The following is a 23,661-nucleotide window of genomic DNA, read 5'->3' on the forward strand; positions in this document are numbered from 1 at the left end:
CACTTTGTTGAGTCTGGAAAGTATGCATTAACATAACACTAGAAACTGCAACAACACATTTCATTCTGTGGACCTGCTGCTGGAATGCTGCCTAAAACACTATTCTTATTTGAAATAGGACAAACAAGCCATTTATCATCCACTTTCAGATTTAAGTTGAGGAAAAGAGGAGTTATAAAATACAACGTTTACATTCAGTTTTTCTCCAGTGCTTTACACAGATTTATGTACATTTAAAATGGTCAAAATACACATCAACTTACAAAATATCCACACGTTTCGTTCCTTTGTTACAGGACAGCTATAATAATATGTTTTTTTACAATGTGAGTTTTCAGTAGGCATCACGGCAAGCCGATGGATAAATTGAGCACTGATGCTGTCTCCATTTTGTCTTAACCGTCTTAACTTCACTTCAAAAGACTAAAAACATGCAATTTGAGCTACTTTGGATACAGACACTATACTCCATAATTACAACACAGCTCAGGGGAATGAAGAAAAGAATAGAATAGAGTGGAACGGCTGAAGTAGAGAGTGGCAGCGAGTGAAAGAGAGAGGGGGAAGGGCCACACATGAATCTATAAGAGCCCAGGCATTGGCTTTATCCCTTGTGTGACACTCACAGTGAAACAAACCCAAACCTCACCCACTCTCACACACAGTCACACCACATGCTGCAGCACCGTTCGCTCAGGATGGCCACTCACAGAAAATGCCACAAAGCGTCAAATGTAGCTTTCTTAATCTGTCTTTTTGCTGCCTTATTTCAAGGTGAGTACAATTTACTTTACTTTTGTTCTCCTGCAGATGTTTGGACCCAACTTTGCATTACTTCAGATGTTAAGGGAGAAGCATGTTATATTTACATTGTGCTTTGAGAGGTCTTATCTATGCCTAACTTTTAGTAACTATTAAAAAGAAAACTTTAAATGTAAAAGTTTCAGCGCTTGCTATAATGCATGCACGTCTCCACTCCGCTCTGCTAGTTCGCTGTCTGCGAAGCTACCACACCCCTTTGCATCACAGCAATATGCTGTAAATAAAGTTGATGAGTTTCCTCTCAAGTTAATGGCTTGGGATCAATTGATTCGCTCTCTCCCACACAGTGTATCTGTGCATATATTATATCACCAGGTGGCCGTGTGTGCGTCTGTATTTGAATTAAAGAGTCCATCTGTTGTTATTCCATTAGGCATAAAGAGGATTTTGTTAATTTGGCGGACTATGAAGCATCCAGGTGTTCAGAAGACCCTGGGCGGCAAAAGTTGTGGACCGTATGATGTAATACATATTTCAAATTCAGTCAGAGACAGAAACAAACACTCTGTTTACATTACAAGAGCTGCACAGGGAAAACCACAAATAGCAGATACAGTGGTGCCGAATTATTTTCTGAATCTATATTTATGAATTATTAGTGCTGTCAAATGATTAAATACGCGATTAATCGCATCCAAAATAAAGGTTTTTGTTTACATAATATATGCATGTGTACTGTGTATATTTATTATGTATATATAAATACACACACATACAGTATATATTTTGAAAATATTTACATATATATTTTATATTATATGAATTATATAAATATATTTAATATATAAACATAACATATTTTTCTTAAATATATACATGCGTGTGTCTTTATATATACATAATAAATATACACAGTATACACACATATATATTATGTAAACAAAAACTTTTATTTTGGATGTGATTAATCGTTTGACAGCACTATTAATTATTAATATTTTCTAGTAAAATATCTAAACTTATTCGAGAAGCAAAATTGCATTAAATATGTTTTTTAAGTTAAACTTAAATTTAATTTTCTATTTTTTTGTATTATTATTTTAAGCCTACATCTAACTAAATTTATTTGATCATTTTATTTGATAATTTTATTTATTTTATAATTTATTAAGGTTTATAGCTTAAAACAAGAATATGTTTTAAACTATAAGCTATAAACCTCAACTTAGAATAACTTATAAATAACTTACAATTTTGCGTCTCGTTAAATTCTGTAGATTTGGACTGTAGATTTTGAATTTTAAGTAAAGAAAATAAGTAAAAAATAATTATATTAATTATTATAAATCCATGCATAAAATGATATTTAGCCACATAAACATTTAATGTAGATTTGGACTGTAGATTTTGAATTTTAAGTAAAGAAAATAAGTAAAAAATAATTATATTAATTATTATAAATCCATGCATAAAATGATATTTAGCCACATAAACATTTAATGTAGATTTGGACTGTAGATTTTGAATTTTAAGTAAAGAAAATAAGTAAAAAATAATTATATTAATTATTATAAATCCATGCATAAAATGATATTTAGCTACATCAAAATTTTAAATGATATTTAGCCATATAAAAACACTCAACCATGCAATAATATGAGGAAATATCAATGTTTTATTTCAAATCTATTATTTAATCAATTAAGGTGTCAACATACTAGTAAAGTATGTTTATTTTCCAATGCAGATTTGGGGCAATGCATGCATTCCCTTGCATACTCCCGACAACCAAGAACAGCTTTCACTCTCATTGGCTTAGGTCCCATAACTCAGTTATTGTAGCTTAAAGGGGTAAGAGCTCTGCTGATAATGATGCTTTGGCAGAGAGTGAAGGGGTTGAGCTGCTCAAGGAGTGTCTGATTAGAAACATAAGAGTCTGTCTTTCCTCCATATGTTTGCTGCCCTCTCTATGGGTGGAGACTATGTGGGCCCCACACTTGAGGAAAAGAGGGGCTGAGGGGTCAGAGATCGGGGGGGCATGCTGTTACAGAGGGAGAGAGAGAGAGAGAGAGAAGGCGGTCCAAACTTACATTCCTCCTTCCCTTTAACTGGATTGTTTGAGTCTCAAATTCCAGCATCCCTAAGGGAACGCTCAGTGTAGCAGCAAACGACCAGGCATCATTTAGTCGAGCATTGCAAAACTGAACAGAATGTTCTATACCATCATTGATTTCTCAACCTCAGAGAGACAAAAAAATATGATGAGATGATGATCTACAGTAGAAAAGTTTACAATTTTCTAACATTAGGATATCATGACCTAGCAATGAACAATACTTGTATTGCTTTTAATAATCTAGGTGAATGTTTTTGTTTTTTTTCATACACTACCTTTTAAAAGTGTGGGGTCAATACGATTTTCTTTTTCTTTTTTTCCTTTTTTTTCAGCAAGGACACATTAAATTGATCAAAAGATTGAGTAAAGACATAGTTACAAAATATTTCTATTTCAAATAATAAATGCTGCTTTTTTAAATCCATAAATATCCACAATAATAGTGTTCTAAACATTGATAACAATAAGAACAAGAAATATATCATGAGAATTAAATCAGCATATTAGAATGATTTCTGAAGGATCATGTGACACCGAAGGCTGGCGTAATGATGCTGAAAATGCAGCTTTGCATCACAAGAACAAATTACATTTTAAAATATACTAAAATAGAAAACAGTTAAATTGTAATAATATTTCATATTACAGCAGTTTTTACTGTATGTTTGATCAAATAAATACAGCCTTGGTAAGCATACGAGACTTCTTTCAAAAACTTGCTGAAAACCTAGCTAATGCTAAGGTGTTTTTGGTAGTTGTGAGAGCATTGTTATGCACTTGCTAAGGTGTTCTCAATGGTTTCTAGAGCATTCTAAGTGTTTAGTGACTGCTAGGGTGTTCTCAATGGTTTCTAGAGCATTCTAAGTGTTTAGTGACTGCTAGGGAGTTCTGAATGGTTGCTATATGGTGTTCTTAATGGTTGCTAGGGCATTCTTAGTGGATAGTGACTGCTAGAGTGCTCTGAATGGTTGCTAGGGTCTTCTTAATGGTTGCTAAGGCATTCTAAGTGTTTAGTAACTGCTAGGGTGTTCTGAATGATTGCTAGGGTGTTCTTTAGGGTTGCTAGGGCATTCTAAGTGGTTAGTGACTGCTAGAGTGTTCTGAATGGTTGCTAGGGTCTTCTTAATGGTTGCTAAGGCATTCTAAGTGTTTAGTAACTGCTAGGGTGTTCTGAATGATTGCTAGGGTGTTCTTTAGGGTTGCTAGGGCATTCTAAGTGGTTAGTGACTGCTAGAGTGTTCTGAATGGTTGCTAGGACATTCTAAGTGGTTAGTGATTGCTAGGGTGTTCTGAATGGTTGCTAGGGTATTCTAAGTGGTTAGTGATTGCTAGGGTGTTCTGAATGGTTGCTAGGGTCTTCTTAATGGTTGCTAAGGCATTCGAAGTGTTTAGTAACTGCTAGGGTGTTCTGAATGGTTGCTATGGTGTTCTTAAGGGTTGCTAGGGCATTCTAAGTGGTTAGTGACTGCTAGAGTGTTCTGAATGGTTGCTAGGGTCTTCTTAATGGTTGCTAAGGCATTCTAAGTGTTTAGTGACTGCTAGGGTGTTCTTAATGGTTGCTAGGGCATTCTAAGTGGTTAGTGACTGCTAGGATGTTCTGAATGGTTGCTAGGGTGTTCTTAATGGTTGCTAGGACATTCTAAGTGGTTAGTGATTGCTAGGGTGTTCTGAATGGTTGCTAGGTTGTTCTAAATGGTTGCTAGGGCATTCTAAGTGGTTAGTGACTGCTAGGGTGTTCTGAATGGTTGCTAGGTTGTTCTAAATGGTTGCTAGGGCATTCTAAGTGGTTAGTGACTGCTAGGGTGTTCTGAATGGTTGCTAGGTTGTTCTAAATGGTTGCTAGGGCATTCTAAGTGGTTAGTGACTGCTAGGGTGTTCTGAATGGTTGCTAGGGTGTTCTTAATGGTTGCTAGGACATTCTAAGTCGTTAGTGACTGCTAGGGTGTTCTGAATGGTTGCTAGGGTCTTCTGGATGATTTTGAGTGATGAAGTCAAAAGAGCCAATCCCCAAGAATTGTTGGCATTCTGGTTCACCTTCAAATGTAAGTCTATGGGATTTCTTTTTGCCCACCAGGAAAAATTGCAAGTCACTAAAAAAAAAGTTAGTTTATGACCGAGATTTGAGGACATTTTCTTTGCCTTTGATAGGCAAAAGTGACAGATGTACTTGAGAGGGGGGTTGGAGGCATATGCTCGTGCATCTGCTGTAGTAAAGCTGATCTCTCATAGCAGCTGAAGAACTGTCAGTGTTATCAAGTGTGAAGCAGGGCATGATGTAGCGAGAGGGCTGTCAGCTCTGAGAGAAACTGCGACGTGGGACCTCGCCAAGTAGCGCGAGCAGCCTCGAGGATCACAGTACAGATGTAGAACAAATACATACCACTTTATTGACACCCACACCCCTTCTGTCTTTCTTTCCTCGCATGATAGGTTCCTTTATCATTCCTTCTTCCCTACAACTTAAAAGGAATCCATCCTATCCTGTTATTCAGGCATTCCTGGGGTTGGAATGATGAAACATTTCATGACTGGAAATTCCCAGAGGCTTTGAGGGAAAGGCAGGGATAGTAAGAGAATAAGAGATGTAACTTCCTGTTATGTGATGGGAAATATGGAGGGAATGGGGTGAAGATGAGTTGAGGAATAGGGGGGATGGGGGCAGATAGATATAACATCTGTGTGAAAGGGGGTTGTAGAAACGTTCCCTATGGTTGTAAGAGGCTCATTTGTAATGTTGGGGGTGGTGCAAGTGCCTGAGTGAATTGGTCTACACGTGTTTTCGTTTGTGTGGACAATTATTGACGTCAACTTTTCACCTTCAAACAAACACATTTGGTAAAAAGATGTTTCTCTTTCTGATGAACACAGATGTGCATACTTAGAAACGATTATACAGAAAGAAGAAGAGAAATACAATCAGTACTGTCACAAAATTTTACAAAGATATGTTTAATTAAAAACTCATGAGTAAAAGACAGAATTTTCATTTTTTGGGTGGACTATCCCTTTAATTTGGCTAAAGGTTTTCTTTAATCGTCCCATTTTTGCCTCTATTTTAGCCAGATATTCATTCCCTGTGACCCTGATGCTAACACGTCTCTACCACTCACTATGGTGTGTTTTGAGATGCATTAAATTTGTACCAAATTTGTACAAAAATGGGGGAGAAAAGGCTCATTCTTGTTCTCATGTGAGCACAAAATCTTTTTTCACATCACAACTGGGTTACTAATATCCCTTCTGGCAAACTGGACCCATGCTTTCATATGATTCTTTGAGTAATGGGCTCTATTGTGCCTTCCCTCTATACAGGCCACTGTTATTCAGAGCTATTGATATGGTTTAATTTATTCTGTCATCTACTGAACTATGTAGTGCCTGCGGGTGCTAAGTCTTTAATGCTTTCAAATAGTTTGTACACGATTCAGTTCAGTGTACAGTAGTTTGTTGGTACAACTACCAATGCTCAGAAGTTGCTCTTTTACTGTTCTTTTAATGTATGCATTACATATAAAATAATAAATTATGTATTTTTCTATTGCTGCAATAGGCTATAATATTATCTATTTTTATATCATATCTAGACAAAATGTCTGATACCTGTCCTACAAATATTCATAAAATTACAAGTAAGCAATCGCTTTCGTTATACAATGGAAAAACATACAGCAATCATTCAACAAGAAATTCACTGAACAATCAATACCAGACACAAGTCACAGTCGTGTTGAAAACAACACCAAAGATGTAATGAGCCTTCCACAAGGGTCCAGAAGTAACCGACAACAAAGGCAAAGTGTACTGTATATTAAGTTGCTGTCACCTCCAGATTCAGTATGCTTTCTATAGCACAGGACAACAGCTGTGATGGGCAAGTGTGTAATAAACTGCAGTGAAATTCATTGTTAGCATGCCATCTCAATTTTAGCCTTCAATGGTCTAAGAACCCTCTTCTTATCAAGAAAACAAAATATAAGATCAGTTGGCTATATGGAGAAACTAGAAACTAGATAATGAAACTAGAAACTAGATAATGTTCTTCTGTGATACCCATTTTTTCTATGTTTTCCTCTTGTTTGCACTACTGTTCAAAAGAGGTCATTGGTATACATTTTTTTTTTTCTGAATAAAAACAGGTTGTGCTTTATCAGAACGGCTGAAAGGTAAACTTCATTAAAACCCATCTGTCTGTCAGTTTACAGGAAGGATGGAAGGAAGTGAAGCAGAGCAAATGATTCCAGCCAAGGGTCAGTTTAGGGTTATCTCTTTATCTTGGCACTGAAATATACCTAATAAAATGTTTTAGTTCAGCATGCTGTCCACTAAGCAATGCAAATCTTTAAGAAAAAAAGCATAGGCATCATTACATCTGTGTTGGTTAATAAGACGTTCGTGCAGTTGCTCTGTTTGCAAGTGCCTCTAAATTTAATTAAACCATCAAAACAATACACCTCTGAAATACCAGACACACACACGCCTGATACCACACACACTGTTTAACCAATTTATAGGAAGGGAAATAAACAAAGTCATATCAGGCTGGTAGGAGCCTATGCAGGGGGAGCGAGTGAATGAGTGAATACCGCTGAGGTGAGGTCATGCTAGGAACGAGGGGCTCAGAGAAGCAAGAGGGTGGACTCTGGAGTAGAGGAGGAGGAGAAAACAAGATTTTAATGTGCACATCTGGTGACTTCAGCTAACGGTGATGGAAACAAAACCCTTGGCATGAATTAATCTGTAACGTCAGAAACGCTCTTTCATAGCTCAGGAGTCTTAAACATAGAAATAATTAAAACAACTGCTGGCATGCAGCTAGAATATAGAGCTGCTATACAGCAGAGTTATAAAAACTCTAATTTTCATGTTGAAAGGTTATACTGAAAACTCATGGCAAACCTGACCACAGTTTGAGATCCTATTAATATCTCTTCTGAAGGTCTAGAGACTGGGTTCTTTCTCTCAAGACAAGAAGGTAAAAGTCTCCATTGGCTCTTCATTTAATCCCATTGCTGGCAAGGAGACATAACTGAGATATTAAAGAGATATTAACAAGATATTAAATCACATTTGTGCTTTTTTTTTCCTTTTAGAAACATGCAAAAAGCAAATAAGGGATTCACACGGATTCTAAGGATAATAATGAAAGCAATATTTGTAAGGATAATATCCACAGCAAACCCTAGCTAGTTCATTTGAATGTCAGTAGACAAGAGAAATATTATACATTTCTTTAGTCAGCAATACTAATAAAATGTCTTGCAAGTGACAGAGTTTTGATGACAAACAATTTACTGTTTTAGTACATGTAAATTCTCCGGTTTAAATCTTTTCATTAATCAGCCAGTTACTCATACATTGGAAAGTGTATTACACAGAAGTGGAATGTAGGCTATTATTCTTGAGAAGCTACATAATCTTGCTTATAAATCTAATTTACAAAACACTTAGGGATGATTTCACTAAACAGTTATGCCTCCACAAACTAACACTCAAACCTGGTTTAAAAGATAGGGAATTGCATTGTGCAAATTGCATTCAGAGCTAATTTTTGGCAGAGTTTGCACCATTCAGGATCAGGATACAGTTACATATGCTTTATCCTGACTTATAAATATAATAATACAAGCAGAAGAGATTCATCCAAGAGAGAAACGCTACCATATCATATCATATCATTACTTCTCATGGCTATTTAATTTACAGGCAAAATAAAAACATGGGAAATCTCATTTGCTGACTTCCAAAAATGTGGTGTATGACCAATCAAAAGATCCATTAGAATTAATTAGACTGGTGAACTTGAGAATAGTTTGCTGCATGCTCAAGAGAATTATGCAAATAATGCTAAATAATCGTTTCATTATAATGATGGAACGGATGTCTTAGAGCGCACTAAATCATTCTGACAGTGATCTGACTCAGTACTGTCTCGCTTTAGGTTTCATGTGTATCATGCTGAGCGCTGACACATGACCGAAGACAGAAAAAGATCTCTCTTTAAAATAGAATCACTCCTTTATTCAAAACATCTCTAGCAGAAAATCACATAAATCACATTTTTCAGCACATAATCGTGTGCAAATGATAAATGGCTCCAGAAAGACATGAATACGAGTCTTTTATTTCCTCTTTCCATCTCCCTGCCTCCTTTTCTTTGACTATTCTTTTCTTTTTAACCTCTGACTGAGGGGAGTGTGTTGAGGCAGGGACGGGGTCAGAGGTCAGGACCTCTTGTAGCAGGGAGGAGGAGTGAGGTTACGGTTTTATTAGCTCAGTCTGTGCTGATGTAACCATGCTCAATTAGTCTATTAATTACACACAGCACATTTACCTCATTGATTCGAACCGGTGCAGCCCTTGGCAGAGCTGTTCAGAAATTAGGTCAGTGTTCATTCCTCTGGCTCTGAAAAACATTATGCAATTTAATCGACTTGAACCAGAGTTAAGCACGCTAAGCCAATGCTAAACATTCCTCTGATTTCAAAGATTGAGTTTCGTAAGCTTCATCAACTACAGCACCAGCAACAATTTAAAGGACGCATAGGAGTTAGGACAGAATAAGAAAAATGTTCACCAGACAGATTCAAGCGCACCTCGCCCACATAAGCTCTATGGCTCAATGTGTTGGCTCTAACACAAGTTTTTAACTCATACACTACAATGATTGTGGGTGATGAAGACAGAAAACAGCTCAATTAAATAGAGGGGGGAAACAGAGAAAAACTTTAACTGAAATGCTAATTGGATTTGAGTCTATGGAACACTGCCAATGCAATAATATCGTGACAAGATTTTAAACAACACAACACAATATTGATGATTTATAGCTCAGTTAAGGCTTATTAATTCTAATAATTTTATCTAACTAGACACATTTCCAAATAAAATATGTGAGTGGTGCCTATAACCAAGGGGTTAGTAAGATTTTTTTTATGTTTTTGAAAGAAGTCTCTTATGCACACCAAGAATGCATTTATTTAATCCAAATCCCCATTAAAACAGTGATATTGTGATATATCATTACAAATCAGCATCAAGTCAAGTCAAGTCAAGTCAAGTTTATTTGTACAGCGCTTTTCACGATACAAATCATTGCAAAGCAACTTTACAGCAAATTAAGTTTCTACAATATTTAGTGGTAGCTTATCAGTGGGGACTATCAATTAATGTACATATGGCAGAAATGTACGGAAAAATCAATTTAAGACGTAATAAAACAATTCATTTTTTTTATAATACTAAGTAATACTCTTACTCTCGATACTCAGTCACCAGTGTCACGTGATCCTTTAGAAATCATTCTAATATGCTAATTTGCTAATTTTTCATTATTTTCAATGTTGAAAACAGTTATGCTGCAATCATTTTTTCAGGGTATTTTAAGAACAGAAAGTCCAAAAGAACAGCATTTATTTGAAATAGTTTTTCGTAACAACGTAAAAGTCTTTACTGTCACTTTTTAGCAATTTAATGCATCCCTGCAGAACAGACCTATTAATTTCTTGCTCAGATCCCTCCTTCAGTGCACGCCTATTGTGTATCTTTTGCTCATTTTATTATCTGCCAAACAAAGACTGAATGTTTGAGAAAGATTAAAATTAGAGTATCACAACTTAATATCATGACACTTTGAATGCAGTTAGTTTGAATGAGCCGCCCTGATAACATTTACCTTAATTTTCAGCTGTGATTTGTGATGATGTGTATGACGTTTCGGACAGAATCATCCGTGGGGATGGTGACCCACTCCTTCCAACAGCAAAGGTGCACAGCAAAGGTAAAAAAAAAAAAAGGAAAATAATCCATGCTAAACTCAGCAAAGGAATAAATGAAACATTAATGGATTAATAAAGGTGCTATTTGGACATAATATCTTCTCTGCCTTCTCTGTAATTAAAAACATGAATCACTTTTAATTCCTTTTCCCTTGAGTTTTGAGCTGATTAATTTACACAACATCAGCCAGCAAAAAAAGCAAGAAAAATATCTAGGTATTTATGACCAAAACAGGTGATGTTGTTGTTTTAAATGACATTACAATTCAAGTTTGGTTTGGATTAGATGTGATATAATTAATCCATTTGTAAGTCTAAAAAGTAGAATTTACCTCACTAAACTATGACCATGTTCTTCACATTCAAAATTAAACTGTATGCGAAAAACAACTCTTTCCGACAATGACCACAACACTTGGACAAGTAATTACAAGTATATTTCTCTCACAGAAGATCCCCAGATCCAGATTTTAATTTTACCCACCATGTCACCTGATTCAGAGACGCCACAAACTGAGACCACTGAGCCAACTCAACCTGACACAAAGACCCCAGATCAGACTGACCCAAACCCACCTGAAAAAAACAGTGTCACTTCTAAGGTGGGGACACTCCGTACTGTACTTCAAAAAACATAATCAAAGAATTCATTATTCGTCAAGCTCCATCCATTATGTGTATGGTTAAGAAGACTTCTAGTCCTTTATTTGTGTTTATTTTGCAGGTCAATGTGGTCTGCGTGGATAAGATACCGGTGCGATACAAATATGATGTGCTGCTGAAACTAAAGGCCTCCTCCACATGTGTAAGTACTGGTCTGGATTTATCCTGTGATAATTGGGCAGAATCTGGGGAAATATTATTATATAATAGTAGCAGTGCTGATTCTAGATCCCTTCTGGCTAGTTTAAAAGGGGGTTTGAAATTAGGTAGAGAGTTGGAAAACTCACCTAAGCTTTAGTTAAACTATAGAGACCAAAACAGGCCAGTAGTACTCAAACTGATTCTAAAAAAATTTCATCCAAGTAACAAGGTTGCGAGTAGCCTATCTGCACCCACATTGTGCAGAACACATGATAATTAAAAATAAAACTAAAATAATTGTTTTATTATTTTTTAACATTTCCAAAGCCCAGAGCCTAATTTGATAACCTATATTATATTATTTTAGATTACTATTGTGAATATTTCACCCTGAAAAAAAAACATAAATGGCATTTTGCTTAAATAAATGAAGGCAATTTTTATTACCATAATGTCAGACTCTATTCCGTGTTGTTGCATTAAAAGACTGTTGGTTTTGAGCAACTCCCACGTCTCCTCGTTCCCTTGCTCCAAGTGAAACGTGACAGAATACCGGACCAAACAAGATGACTACGGCTGAAGACAGGCTTTAGTGTCTTCGGCAGGGTGGTCTGGAGTTGGAGAGGTATGTAGAGGAGTTCCTAGAGCTCTCCAACCAGGTGAGCTGGTTCGATGCCATTTTCTGTGTCTGTTTTCGGCTGGGGCTGGATGATGACGTAATCGGCTGCGATCTTCCCACGTACAGTTTTCCCCTGATCGAGTTGGTTAATCATGTCCTTTATTTAAAAGGATTTAATCTCGAAGTAGAAAAGGTTCAGAGCGATCATCATCCAGTCCCTCCCGAAAACCATCGGGCCTCGCCAGCTCACTCCTCGTCAGGAGGAGTATACCACATACCCGGCCAAATGTTCCGACCACCCATCTCCTTCCAGCACCGTCTCTGTCCTCAGCCCAGAAACGCCAGCCGTTTCCTGTGTTAAGCCCGCCGGCCATGGCATTCTCAAGCCCGCCGGCCGTTTCTGTGGCAAGCCCACCGGCTGCACCGATGTCAAGCCCGCCGGCCGCAGCTCACTCAAGCCCTCCGGCCGCCACGAATTCAAGCCCGCCGGCCGCGGCATTCTCAAGTCCGCCGGCCGTTCCTGTGGCAAGCCCGCCGGCCGCGCCGAAGCCAAGCCCTCAGCCAAGCCCTCAGCCGACAGCAACTTCCTGCCTCACCACAAATCAAAGGAGAAACCTGAGGAGGAAAAGGCTGTCGGCTCCAGCCCCAGAGCTCGCTCCAGGGTCGGCTCCAGCTCCAGAGCCCGCTTCTCGAAAGCATCCTCCAGAGCCCGCACCCCGAAAGCCTCCTGAACTCTCTGCTCCGCCATGGCTTTCTGAGTCCCCTGATCCGCCATGGCCTCCTGAGTTCCCTACTCTGACTTGGCCTCCTGAACTCTCTGCTCCGCCATGGCTTTCTGAGTCCCCTGATCCGCCATGGCCTCCTGAGTTCCCTACTCCGCCATGGCCTCCTGAACTCTCTGCTCCGCTATGGCTTTCTGAGTCCCCTGATCCGCCATGACCTCCTGAGTTCCCTACTCCGCCATGGCCTCCTGAACTGCCTGCTCCGCCATGGTGCAAGTTACACCTTCTTTCTTTGCGTGAAAATTTGGGCGGCGTTATGCAAATTTAAATTGTAAAGCACTTAGACATAATGACATCATTTGTTGCATTAATGTACTGTATACTGTTTTAAACAAAAACAAGCATTGCATTAATGTAAAAAATTATAATAATTATAAAAAAACTATTATAGTAATAAATATTGTCTTTGAGAACAGTGGAAATTACAAAAAAAAATCTAGAGTGTAATGTGACCACATGTTTTCATGAGAATCACCAATTAGCAATCACTCAGACATACCCACACACCTTTAAATTTCAGAAAACCCACACTAAAGGGTGATCAGCATAATCTACAATAAAAACAGAGCCTTTAGTCACAGACAAAACAATAGAGAGACTGCTAAGTGTGTCTTCCTTTTGCCAACTATGACTTTATACAAGATGTTTAAGTCTTTTTATAAGTCATCCTATAGAGACCCTAAAAAGTGTGTTATGCTATGTGCTAAGCTAAGGTCTCGCTGGGTGGACCCATCATAGAGGCCTTGTGGCCTGCACATCAATGGCATTCCATTACACGCTATGGGCGGCGGCAGTTCGGCATTCACGCCAGGAACTCTGCCAAGATGCACAGTCGGGCCTCCAGGTTTAGTTTCAGAGCCAGTAAAGAGTCTCAATAGAATAAAGTATCTATTACTAGTAGTAAAATAGAAAAAAAAAGACATCAAGAATGACTTGCATAATACATCAAATTCAGAACAAATTTGACACTTATTTTAACAAAAAAGAAAACCAATTGTTTAGCAAGTGAAGGAAAATTATGTAAGTTAAACTGCTTCTGTCTTATTTATATATTGTAGCATTTATACATTACTTTTAATTTTTGAAAGTTTGCTCAGTTTATTAGCAACATAACTATCGATTTTAGTATTTTGATATTATTCTAGAGTTAATCATAAGGATTATGATCAAAATAGGAATTCTTCTATTCGCCAATGGTCCCTTGGAGAACTGTGATTGAGTGGAAGGGGAGGCTGTTGCTAAGAGAGAAAACCTGAACATACAGGCGTCATATTACACCACATTCCAGGAAAGAAAGAAATATGAGAGATAGAGAGAAAGAAAGGGGAGAAAAAGAGAGTAAGGCTTAATGCATCACTCTGCTTTCTTTTCATCATGTTTACATGTTAAATAACCACACACATATACATACATATATATGCATTTAAAAGTGTCCTACACTTATTCAAAAACTCTTTCATCCAATAGGAAGAGACTAAACTCAGGATACAGAGTGTTCTAGAACATCTCTGCGGTGAAGACTGCAAACTTGAAATATATCAGGAAGACAACACGGATGAGATCATTGTTTATGGAGACAGCATTGAAGGTTTGTGTTGTCTTCTTTTTGTTATTTATTTGCTTGTTTTATATTTGTCGAATATAGAAAATGTACAGCAAAAACACTGCTATCAATGTCATAAAACCGCCAGATTAAAATATCAGTTAATTAAAATTAATGCGTGTGAATTTGACTTGATATAGGCCCACCTGACAAAATAAAAAAGTATATTTTATTAAATATGATAAGATATATAAATCTAATATTATAGATATGAAATACAATATAGATGACATTCAAAGCATCAAACTTAAATTCTTTTTAAAGCCAACATTCAACATATGTGACCCTGAACCACAAAACCAGTCTTAAGTAGCTGGGGTATATTTGTAGCAATAGCCAAAAAAATATTGTATGGGTCAAAATTATTGATTTTTTTTCCCCCAAAAATCATTAGGATATTAAGTAAAGATCATGTTCCATGAAGATATTTTGTAAATTTCCTACTGTATAATATTTAATATGTATAATATATTAAAACTTAATTTTTGATTAGTAATATGCATTGCTAAGAACTTCATTTGGACAACTTTAAAGGCGATTTTCTCAATATTTTGTTTGGTTTTTTTTGCACCCTCAGATTCCAGATTTTCAAATAGTTGTATCTCGGCCAAATATTGTCCTATCCTAACAAACCATAGCCAAATATTGTCCTATCATAACAAACCATACATCAATGGAAAGCTTATTTATCCAGCTTTCAGATGATATATAAATCTCAATTTCGAAAAATGGACCCTTATGACTGGTTTTGTGGTCCAGGGTCACATATATCTCATTATACTAGTTAAAAAATTGCCATTGAATTTCTTTGAATTTCAATTCATTCTTACATATTCAGACTATAAAACTTCTACATACGGTCTACATCTCACTTCAAATTCAGAAATTGAACTGGAATTTAAAAATTCTCTGCAGACTAAATTTATTGCCAAAAAATACAAATATAAATCAATAAGTGACTAATATGGGTGTATGATAAATATTCCAGTGCTGTGAACAATCAGAATAAAATCTGTCATTATTTATTTTATTTATTTTTTATTTATTCAGCTGATCCTGAAGGAATGGCTGGGAAGTTCAACAACGACAACATCACCGATAAGGTCAGCAACGCTGAAAACTTTGTCATGTAATGAAGTAAGCGGAGTGAAAAAGAAAACAAAAATAGACAGTCCATATCAATAATACACACCCTATTAGGCCTCTGAATCAGAAACACTGCCTATTTTACCATGCGGTTTAGTTAAGGGGTTAAGTTAGGGTAAGGTACGACTGTAATTCATTATAAGGGTAAACAGCTGTGCTGACAAATCAGATTAACACACTATATGACACTTCACACAAACCTAATTCCACGTAATTCACACAATATTGTAACACAAAGCTATAATAACAAAATACAACTACTTCCAGGTCAAAAAAAGCTAACATGTTTCGGAATTGGTCTGTGTCTAGGTGGAAGTAGAGGAGGCGGTGTCCCGAATGGGCCAGCACTCTAAAATTGTCCTGATCTCTCTTCTGATAACGGGTTTGCTTCTTGCTGCTTTGCTAATTGCTGGATACCTTCTAAAGACAAATCGAGGACAATCGAAAGGGCTACGACTGGTGAGTGTGACCATCTAATCACTGCACATTCCAAATGAATCAATAGTATTAGGGTTGAGGTGGGATCAATGCTCAGCATATCTATCCAATGTCTCGTCCCAATCAAGGCTGAGGACTCCTTTCAAGTGGATCAAGAGAACCAAGGCAACACACTGCTGTCTGTGGCTCCTCTGCCTCAACAGGAGCCTTTGGACAAGCCTATCATCAATGGAGAGTCTCCAGAATCTCCCCCCACCAATGGACACTCCGCCACCCAAACACAAGTGGCCGATACTCCGATGTAAGCGACTTTCGGAGTCAACATCAATCCATTGACCAACGTGAAGAGTGAACAAACATCATGGGTTATCATGCACAACTGCATTAGGTGTGATAATAAAAACTGTAACGGAGATGATGTTGAGAAAAACAGTGATGAAAGTACGAGAAACTTATGTGAAAAGACTGATTGCTGGGCAGCCTTTTAGATAAAAGAACCAAATCGGTTCCAGTTGAGCCTGAAATGTTAGCTGATGAATAACAATTCAGAAACCACATCAATTATACACAAACATTTACACTTTCAAATATGTTTGGACTCCACCAGTGCAAAACTTCTCTTGAGATCTTCCCTGCTTAAGGAATTCGTAAGCTGCATATAATGAATAGGATTTGTATTATACTGTACGTTTAGATGAGCCAAAATCTGAAGTATGTACAGTATTCATACTAGAAAAGCATTCTCAAGTCTACAACTGCTGCTCTACATAGTGTTGGTGGTTACTAGCATGTTGGTTAACATTAATGTGTTAGGTATTACAAAATAACAATGAACAATACTTTTACAGCATTTATTAATCTATGATGATGCCAATTTCTATATATACAACATAATACATTTTTTAACGTATCAAGTTGTATAAATGAGCATTAATGTATTATGAAAGAATATGAATGAATGAACAATGGTATACTTATGAATTAACATTAACTTAATGCTATAAAATTGTTCGTGTCAATGTTGTTCATGAAATCAAATTCATTAATGTTAACGAACTGAAACTCATTGTGAAGCGTTATCCTTAAATTTTCAGGTACATCAGAATAGTTACTATTGTCTGGATTCAACAGTTCTTAAAATCAGGATTCTTAGCCGATAGAATGGGGTTATCAACCCTGGCCTTTCACTGACATAAATGTAGTCTCATTTTCAATCGCCTATGTTAGTATTTTGCATTTGCCACTCTTGATTTGATTCATTTTGGTAATGTACAGGATGCTTATGCATTTCAGACTTTTTTTGCATTTGGCAGATGCTTTTATATTTTAAAGTAGATTTAATCAGTATGCGTGTTCCTGGAAACTGAACTCAGGACCTTGGCATTTCTAACATTATTCTCTACAAGCTGAACTGAAAAATGTGTAATATGCAAAAAGCTGTAAAGTGGTATCTCATAACACAAGTACTGCTAAAACTCTTGAGTGTCAGACATCACACACATCTTAATGGTAAAGACAAAATAGCCGCTACAACAAACAACAAATTTTACCTTTACTGTTTGTGTAATTGCATATATTTTTATACAAAGTATATTTTGTTTTATACTTTTTTGGTTTGGTGTGTAATCTAGACATTCAGTTACTCGGGGGGGGTGAAGAAAAACGTGAAGATGTAGGATTATTGTTTAGCATGTGTAAGTGTATGTGTATGAGTGAGTTCTTATGTTGTTATATTATATTGTTTGTCATATCATTTCATTTATTGTGGAGAAGCCAAATTTCTGAACCACTAGAGAACAAAACACAATTTTCATAATTCTTTGAACACAATATCAATAATTTAGAGTGATTAGCATAGTATGTTTTTTTTTACTGTAATTTTCTTGACCTTCTGAGAAATCTGGAAAATTTGAATAAACTTTTGTTTGCGTCACATTTTACTATATTTAAATGAATACCAACGAAAGCACAGGATTTATCCCAAAAATCATCATGCAAAAGTCCACACATTCCATCTGGGCCAGATAAAACACATAAAATGCATTAATATACAATGTCTTGCTGATTTTCAAGTTCATTAAAAATATGACTACAGAGAAGAATCGACATTGTAACTTGCCACCTAAAAACAAAATCACTTCATTTCAACAAAAAAAGGAATCACTTAGGATTCATAAATAACGTAAATCTTCGGCTTTAAATGGCTGTTTAAGTAAACAATTAAATCTACTGAGGCTACTACAAAGAAAACACTAGTAAGGCAGTAGTAATATCCCCTGGGCCACATCAAGCTTGCAACGTGCATGAGATTTCAGTGGATTCACACGGTCGTGGGATCAAGTGAAGTGTGTTAAACCCTCTGTGGAGCCCCACAGTTGAACATTTTGTACTATGTATTGTATATCTTATATATAGACAGGGGTGGAGAAGTTGAGTCTCCAACCACCAGATGAATTCAACAACTGCAAGAAAAAAAGACCAGCACTGCCATGGCAAAATGAAGGCGGAGCTGATGTTTCCCTCCAACTATGAACCAGCCAATCACTGTCAAGAAGGGGGAATACAGAAATCTTTAACATTCAGAATCAATTTTACCCAATGAAAACCAGACAAATTAACAGGAGCTAGAAAAAAACAGCAATTATATTCATAAACCAAACATAAAGTGAAACTTATTCCCAGTTCCTCTTAAGAATAAAATATACATGTGGAGGATTTTACTGTTATTCTAAAATGTGTATATGAGTTTGATATTAAATACATTTTTAAAAATACTGTATAGGTCATGTCATAACATCAAGTCCTTTTATTTATAGATCATTTACAGACACCAACAAATAGTCTAAATACCATGGAGCTAAATAAAGCCGTTCAGTCAGACCCAGCTGCAAGCTTCAGATGTTCAGTGGAAGAGTTTGGATAGCACAGGCACGCTCAGTGACACTAGATCTACATCACACTCTTCTGCAATAACAAGTAAAGGGCTAACATGATAATCAGAGACAACTTAAGACAGACTTACATAAAAAATAAAAAAAACTGTAAATACTGTTGTGCTACATTAATCTGTACGATCAATACAGCAACAGATTTTTAGTTTTTGTTTAGGTTGTGTTGCACCTGAAAAAAGTTTAACAAATTGTATAGAATAATATTTAATTAACAAGACCAACTATCTCTGTTCTCCACAAGACCGAATCAACCTTCCTAACCAGGCATAGGGATACACTGATTCATTTCACACGCACACACATAGATAAACCTGTCAGCTATATAATCCCCATGAGAATGAACATGACGGGTGGTTTTACTCAGACACATGCCCTCCCCTGTTGCTCAGTTTGATGACCAACACATGTACACTTCATGCTATATTTCCAGACACTTCCCTCCACCGCTTTCTCACATATGTGTGCACTACTGTATACTGTAAATCACTATGCCTCTGTCTCTGCTGAGGTCAATAGTACATAGAGCAACAATTGATCAGTTGTTGATTATGCTTTTGATGAGGTATTGCTTTTGGAATAAAATGATCATGTTCCTAATCTTCAAAATGTGGACTTGTTCACAAATACTCCACTTTGTAAGTGCTAACAACTTCAGCAATGGCTTTAGTCGAGAGAGTATTTTGGGTAAACAGTGCCCTCTAGTGTGTATAAAGAGCTCTTGCATAGGAAAAATGTTACTGGACAATAATAATCTGGGAGAGCTGTGAGAATTCATCATGGAATCCTGCAATAACAAAAGATAGAGGTAAAACAATAAACTCCTTCCTTGTTGTCACAAATAAGTTATCGAGGTGGCACTTTCTCAGAATGCGTAAAGTTTTGTCTCCATCAAGAAAAAGATGTGAAATGTGATTTCATTTATACAACAACAAAAATGATTTGGGGGGTACAAAAGTGATTTGATTTTTTTGTCTAAAGTTCTAATGCCAAAAGTATAATAAAAATATTTATGACTTTTAAACTAAATTGGTAGGCATAATGAACACATTCATGAAATTACCTAACTGAAGACTGTTCTTGACTTATTGGCTAATCAACATATTTTATGATATATTGACAACATGGTACATGCATAATACTGAGCTAACAACAACTGTTTAACATAAACATTAACCAACAGTGAGTAGTTTAAAACTTCATAAGAGTAGTTGGATGATTTTTGTCGAGAAGACTAGTCCCACAATGTTCTGGAATGTTCTAGAATATTACAGACTGTTACAGGAATTTCTAGAATGTTCTAGAAACAAAGCAAAATTATTATTCTGAAGTAACCACTGTGAACATCTTCCAAACTTTTAACAACAAGAAAGTTCTAAAATAATTTGTCATATATACGTATGTGCTTTTATTTAGTAATATGTTTGCAACATGGGAGATTGTAACACGTGGGCTTCTCTTAATCAATTTAAAGATATCTTTCTCAATATATCTGTATCAACAGCACAGTTACTTGGCAACTATAAATGTTTTAAAGCATAGAGGACATATTTGTGTGTTACGAAAGAAAAATGTTACAATTGCTAATTTTCCTAAGAATGAGATCAAATAAACGAGCTCAACGGTGTTTTCACGACGGCGACGGCATGATATAACAGATTGTTTCACGTAAGCTTGGGCTCCGGTTCTTTTGTTCCCTCTTATGAGCTGCGACAGCGATGCGCATTAAATGGTCGCCTGTACCATGTGACCTCATTCAATGTTTGTAAACACGCGTCAAGCACATGTGATCCAGAAGCGTTTAGGAACGTGTAAAGCGCGGTGGCCAATCAGTCGCCGGGGGAGTGTCTGGGGGGCGGGGCTTGAGTATTTCGCCCTGGAAAAATCGATACGGATCTTGTAATGATGCGAGGAGACTACGTCTCAAGCAAGGAAAGAGAGGAGTTGGCTCAGATTGAAACAAGTAAAGAGTGCAGGCATCCGTGGCATGTAGATTATTTAAAAAAATATTCCATTGGAAGGCAATCGTTTGGATGTACCCACGTAAGTAGAATGATTTCTTATTATAAGAGGTATAAGTAATTTATTTGTTTGTAAGACAAGGAATAATATAGGAATCCTTTTAAATGCCTTCATATTTTTAGCCATACATTTATAAATAGGCTACTATCTGATAAATAATATTGACGAATTGATGTCATCACTTGAAATCTGAGATTGATTGGTACTAATAATTATTCCAACAGGCATTCGTTAAGATATATTACTGCGTCATAGCTATTGCGACAAGAATATGGAGATTTATTAGGGTAGTGCTTAAGACGTCAAATCGCAACACTATCTGTCTTTTTCAGCGTGTTTAACAATAAACTTGTAGTAGATATTTGCTGGTGCGCACTTGACCAAACGAGGTAAACAAATCATTAGCGCAATGCTCAATTTTCCCTCCAGGTGGCGCAATCAGGCCACATTATATGCTTCTTGTATGTAGCCTGAAGTGAATACGGTAGACCTGACATTGTTATAATTTTGTAAAAATGTACATTTATGAATAAAAATAAATAAAACCGACAGCATTAGACACTCTTTTAATTAATAAAAAAAATGCTATAATAGTGAATTTATAAACAATATTTATATATTGTACCTTATTTTTTGTTTGTTTTATATTTGTATTTTTTTAAAACCCCCTATGGCATTATGCTCTATTTGTTTTAATCATTACAGTTATCATGTGTATTAGTTTTACATTGTGCCTTGTATTCATGTTTTTTTTTTTTTTTTATGAGGATATTGTGTGTTCCATGTAAGGAATAATATAGGAATCCTTTTAAATGCCTTCATATTTTTAGCCATACATTTATAAATAGGCTACTATCTGATAAATAATATTGACGAATTGATGTCATCACTTGAAATCTGAGATTGAAGTGTACTAATAATTATTCCAACAGGCATTCGTTAAGATATATTACTGCGTCATAGCTATTGCGACAAGAATATGGAGATTTATTAGGGAATTTCGCCTGCGTAAGAGATTTCGTAGAGCGCTCCTTTTTTATATTAACGCGTCGCGGACGAACATGACATAATCATAAGTGAGTCTTCCACTGTCTCATAACTGCATGCGTCGCGTTCAAGCAAGAAAAGAAAAAAAGGATGCTGCGCGAGCGAGAGATGCGTTGCGTAGGTCACTGGCTGTAATTGAAGTGCGCACTTCTTGTCGCTTCAGACCATCGCTGAAGCAAATCTGTCTAAAAGAGGAACCGTAAAGGGCTATTGTCAAGTAATAATAGTGAATCACACATTAAAAGAGGCTTAACATACCTTTGGTTAAAAACTTTTGTTGTTATAGACACTTCATCGCAAAAAAAAAAAAAATATTACATTGTGCCTTGTATTCATGTTTTTTTTTTTTTTTTATGAGGATATTGTGTGTTCCATGTGTTCTATACAGTATGTAAGTGTAAAGTACGTTTTCTGTCTATTATGTTTTTATGCCAGTGTCAAATATGAATTTCTGTCCAGGACCTGTATACAGACAATAAAGTAAAGTAAAGTATTAGTAATTATTCACTTATCACTTGTTGTTAGGCTATATATAAGATGTTATATTTAGTATCCTGGCCTGACTCTTGTCCAAGAAAGATGAATTTCGTAATCTTTCTAGACCCAACAGTAGTGATAGCGATAAACATCCTTTATAAACATACTATATGAACCTAAGCCAACAAGTCCCTGAAGACATCTTCTCAGCATCCAACCAAATATTGGGAATAAACTGCTTGTTGAAAATCGTATTTTTAAAAAAGAAATAAAAAATACTATACTGCGTGCCTTAACTGTTTGCAATCTGCTGACTGTATATTCACTGCAATATTTTCTCTTTTCCACCCCATTTAAATGGCAGGTTCGGAGCCTCGATAAAGATGCCTTTCCCTTTAAGAGCTGGATCAGCATTACACAAGCTGTCAGGTGCGCAGAGGCAGCAAACCAAGAATAAACTGACGCACTAGAGTGAAAAAAGAAACTTGTAAACAAATGCTCTCCCTCCCTCTTGGTCACTCCCTATACTTTTCTTTTGTACTCATTCTACTGACTCAGGTCTACAGTAGTTCAAAGGTAATACCTCTACTCTCGGGTATATGCAGTAGTGGCAAGGAAACAAGTTTTAACATAGTCTCACAGAAATAAATCCTATTAAAAGAAAGTATGGATCAGAACAAACTATCTTGACAGAATGAGGTTTAAAAGCTATAGTATGCGCTGTAGCATCTTTAATATTAGTCTTTTTTGAATTTTGTTTTCCAGTGCCATCTCCTCCTGTGCTGCTCCTGGAAGCTGAATTCAGATGGTGCCATAGAGTACTTTATGGCATCTAGCACCATTTGAAATCAGTGTTCTTGGGTCGGTCTTGACATCACATGGGAGACCTAAATGGTGTTGACTACTGCAGTGTTTGTGATCAATGTCTTTGCATGTCTGATTTGCATAAGTTTCATGAATTAAATAAAACTAGTTTATTCTTATGCTACACGTTTCTTTTTTCCCAGTCCAATACAATTAGCAGGCAGCATAATAGTCTTAATATGGCCTCTGTTGGAACCTTTTCATGTTATGTTAATCCATTTGAACTTCAGCAGTGTTACAGTGATGTGCGGACTTTAT

General features: G+C 36.4%; 1 protein-coding gene across 3 annotated transcripts; it reads left to right on the top strand.

The window, feature by feature from the left end:
* Positions 1–639: 639 nt before the first annotated feature.
* On the top strand, positions 640–16,885 carry LOC107729785 (uncharacterized). 3 transcript variants are annotated; one of them, XM_016540487.1, is made up of 8 exons: positions 640–774; positions 10,563–10,655; positions 11,104–11,255; positions 11,378–11,458; positions 14,326–14,446; positions 15,512–15,564; positions 15,917–16,066; positions 16,174–16,885. In XM_016540487.1, exons 1-8 carry the CDS (start codon positions 675–677, stop codon positions 16,348–16,350), a joined length of 927 nt encoding a protein of 308 aa, XP_016395973.1. In that variant the 5' UTR covers positions 640–674; the 3' UTR covers positions 16,351–16,885. The 3 variants fall into 3 exon arrangements, with proteins under 3 accessions (XP_016395973.1, XP_016395974.1, XP_016395975.1); XM_016540488.1 differs by having other exon boundaries at positions 11,107–11,255; XM_016540489.1 differs by having other exon boundaries at positions 11,155–11,255.
* Positions 16,886–23,661: the final 6,776 nt, after the last annotated feature.

Source organism: Sinocyclocheilus rhinocerous, unplaced genomic scaffold (genome assembly GCF_001515625.1).
Source record: "Sinocyclocheilus rhinocerous isolate Xijiao unplaced genomic scaffold, SAMN03320098_v1.1 scaffold218, whole genome shotgun sequence".
Lineage (NCBI taxonomy): Eukaryota > Metazoa > Chordata > Actinopteri > Cypriniformes > Cyprinidae > Sinocyclocheilus > Sinocyclocheilus rhinocerous.

Excerpts from the sequence above, each read along its gene's own strand:
- LOC107729785 (XM_016540487.1), top strand. The coding sequence starts at position 675 with ATGCTGCAGCACCGTTCGCTCAGGATGGCCACTCACAGAAAATGCCAC. Across the intron at positions 14,447-15,511 it reads TTATGGAGACAGCATTGAAG|CTGATCCTGAAGGAATGGCT; the intron begins GTTTGTGTTGTC and ends TTATTTATTCAG. Across the intron at positions 15,565-15,916 it reads ACGACAACATCACCGATAAG|GTGGAAGTAGAGGAGGCGGT; the intron begins GTCAGCAACGCT and ends GTCTGTGTCTAG.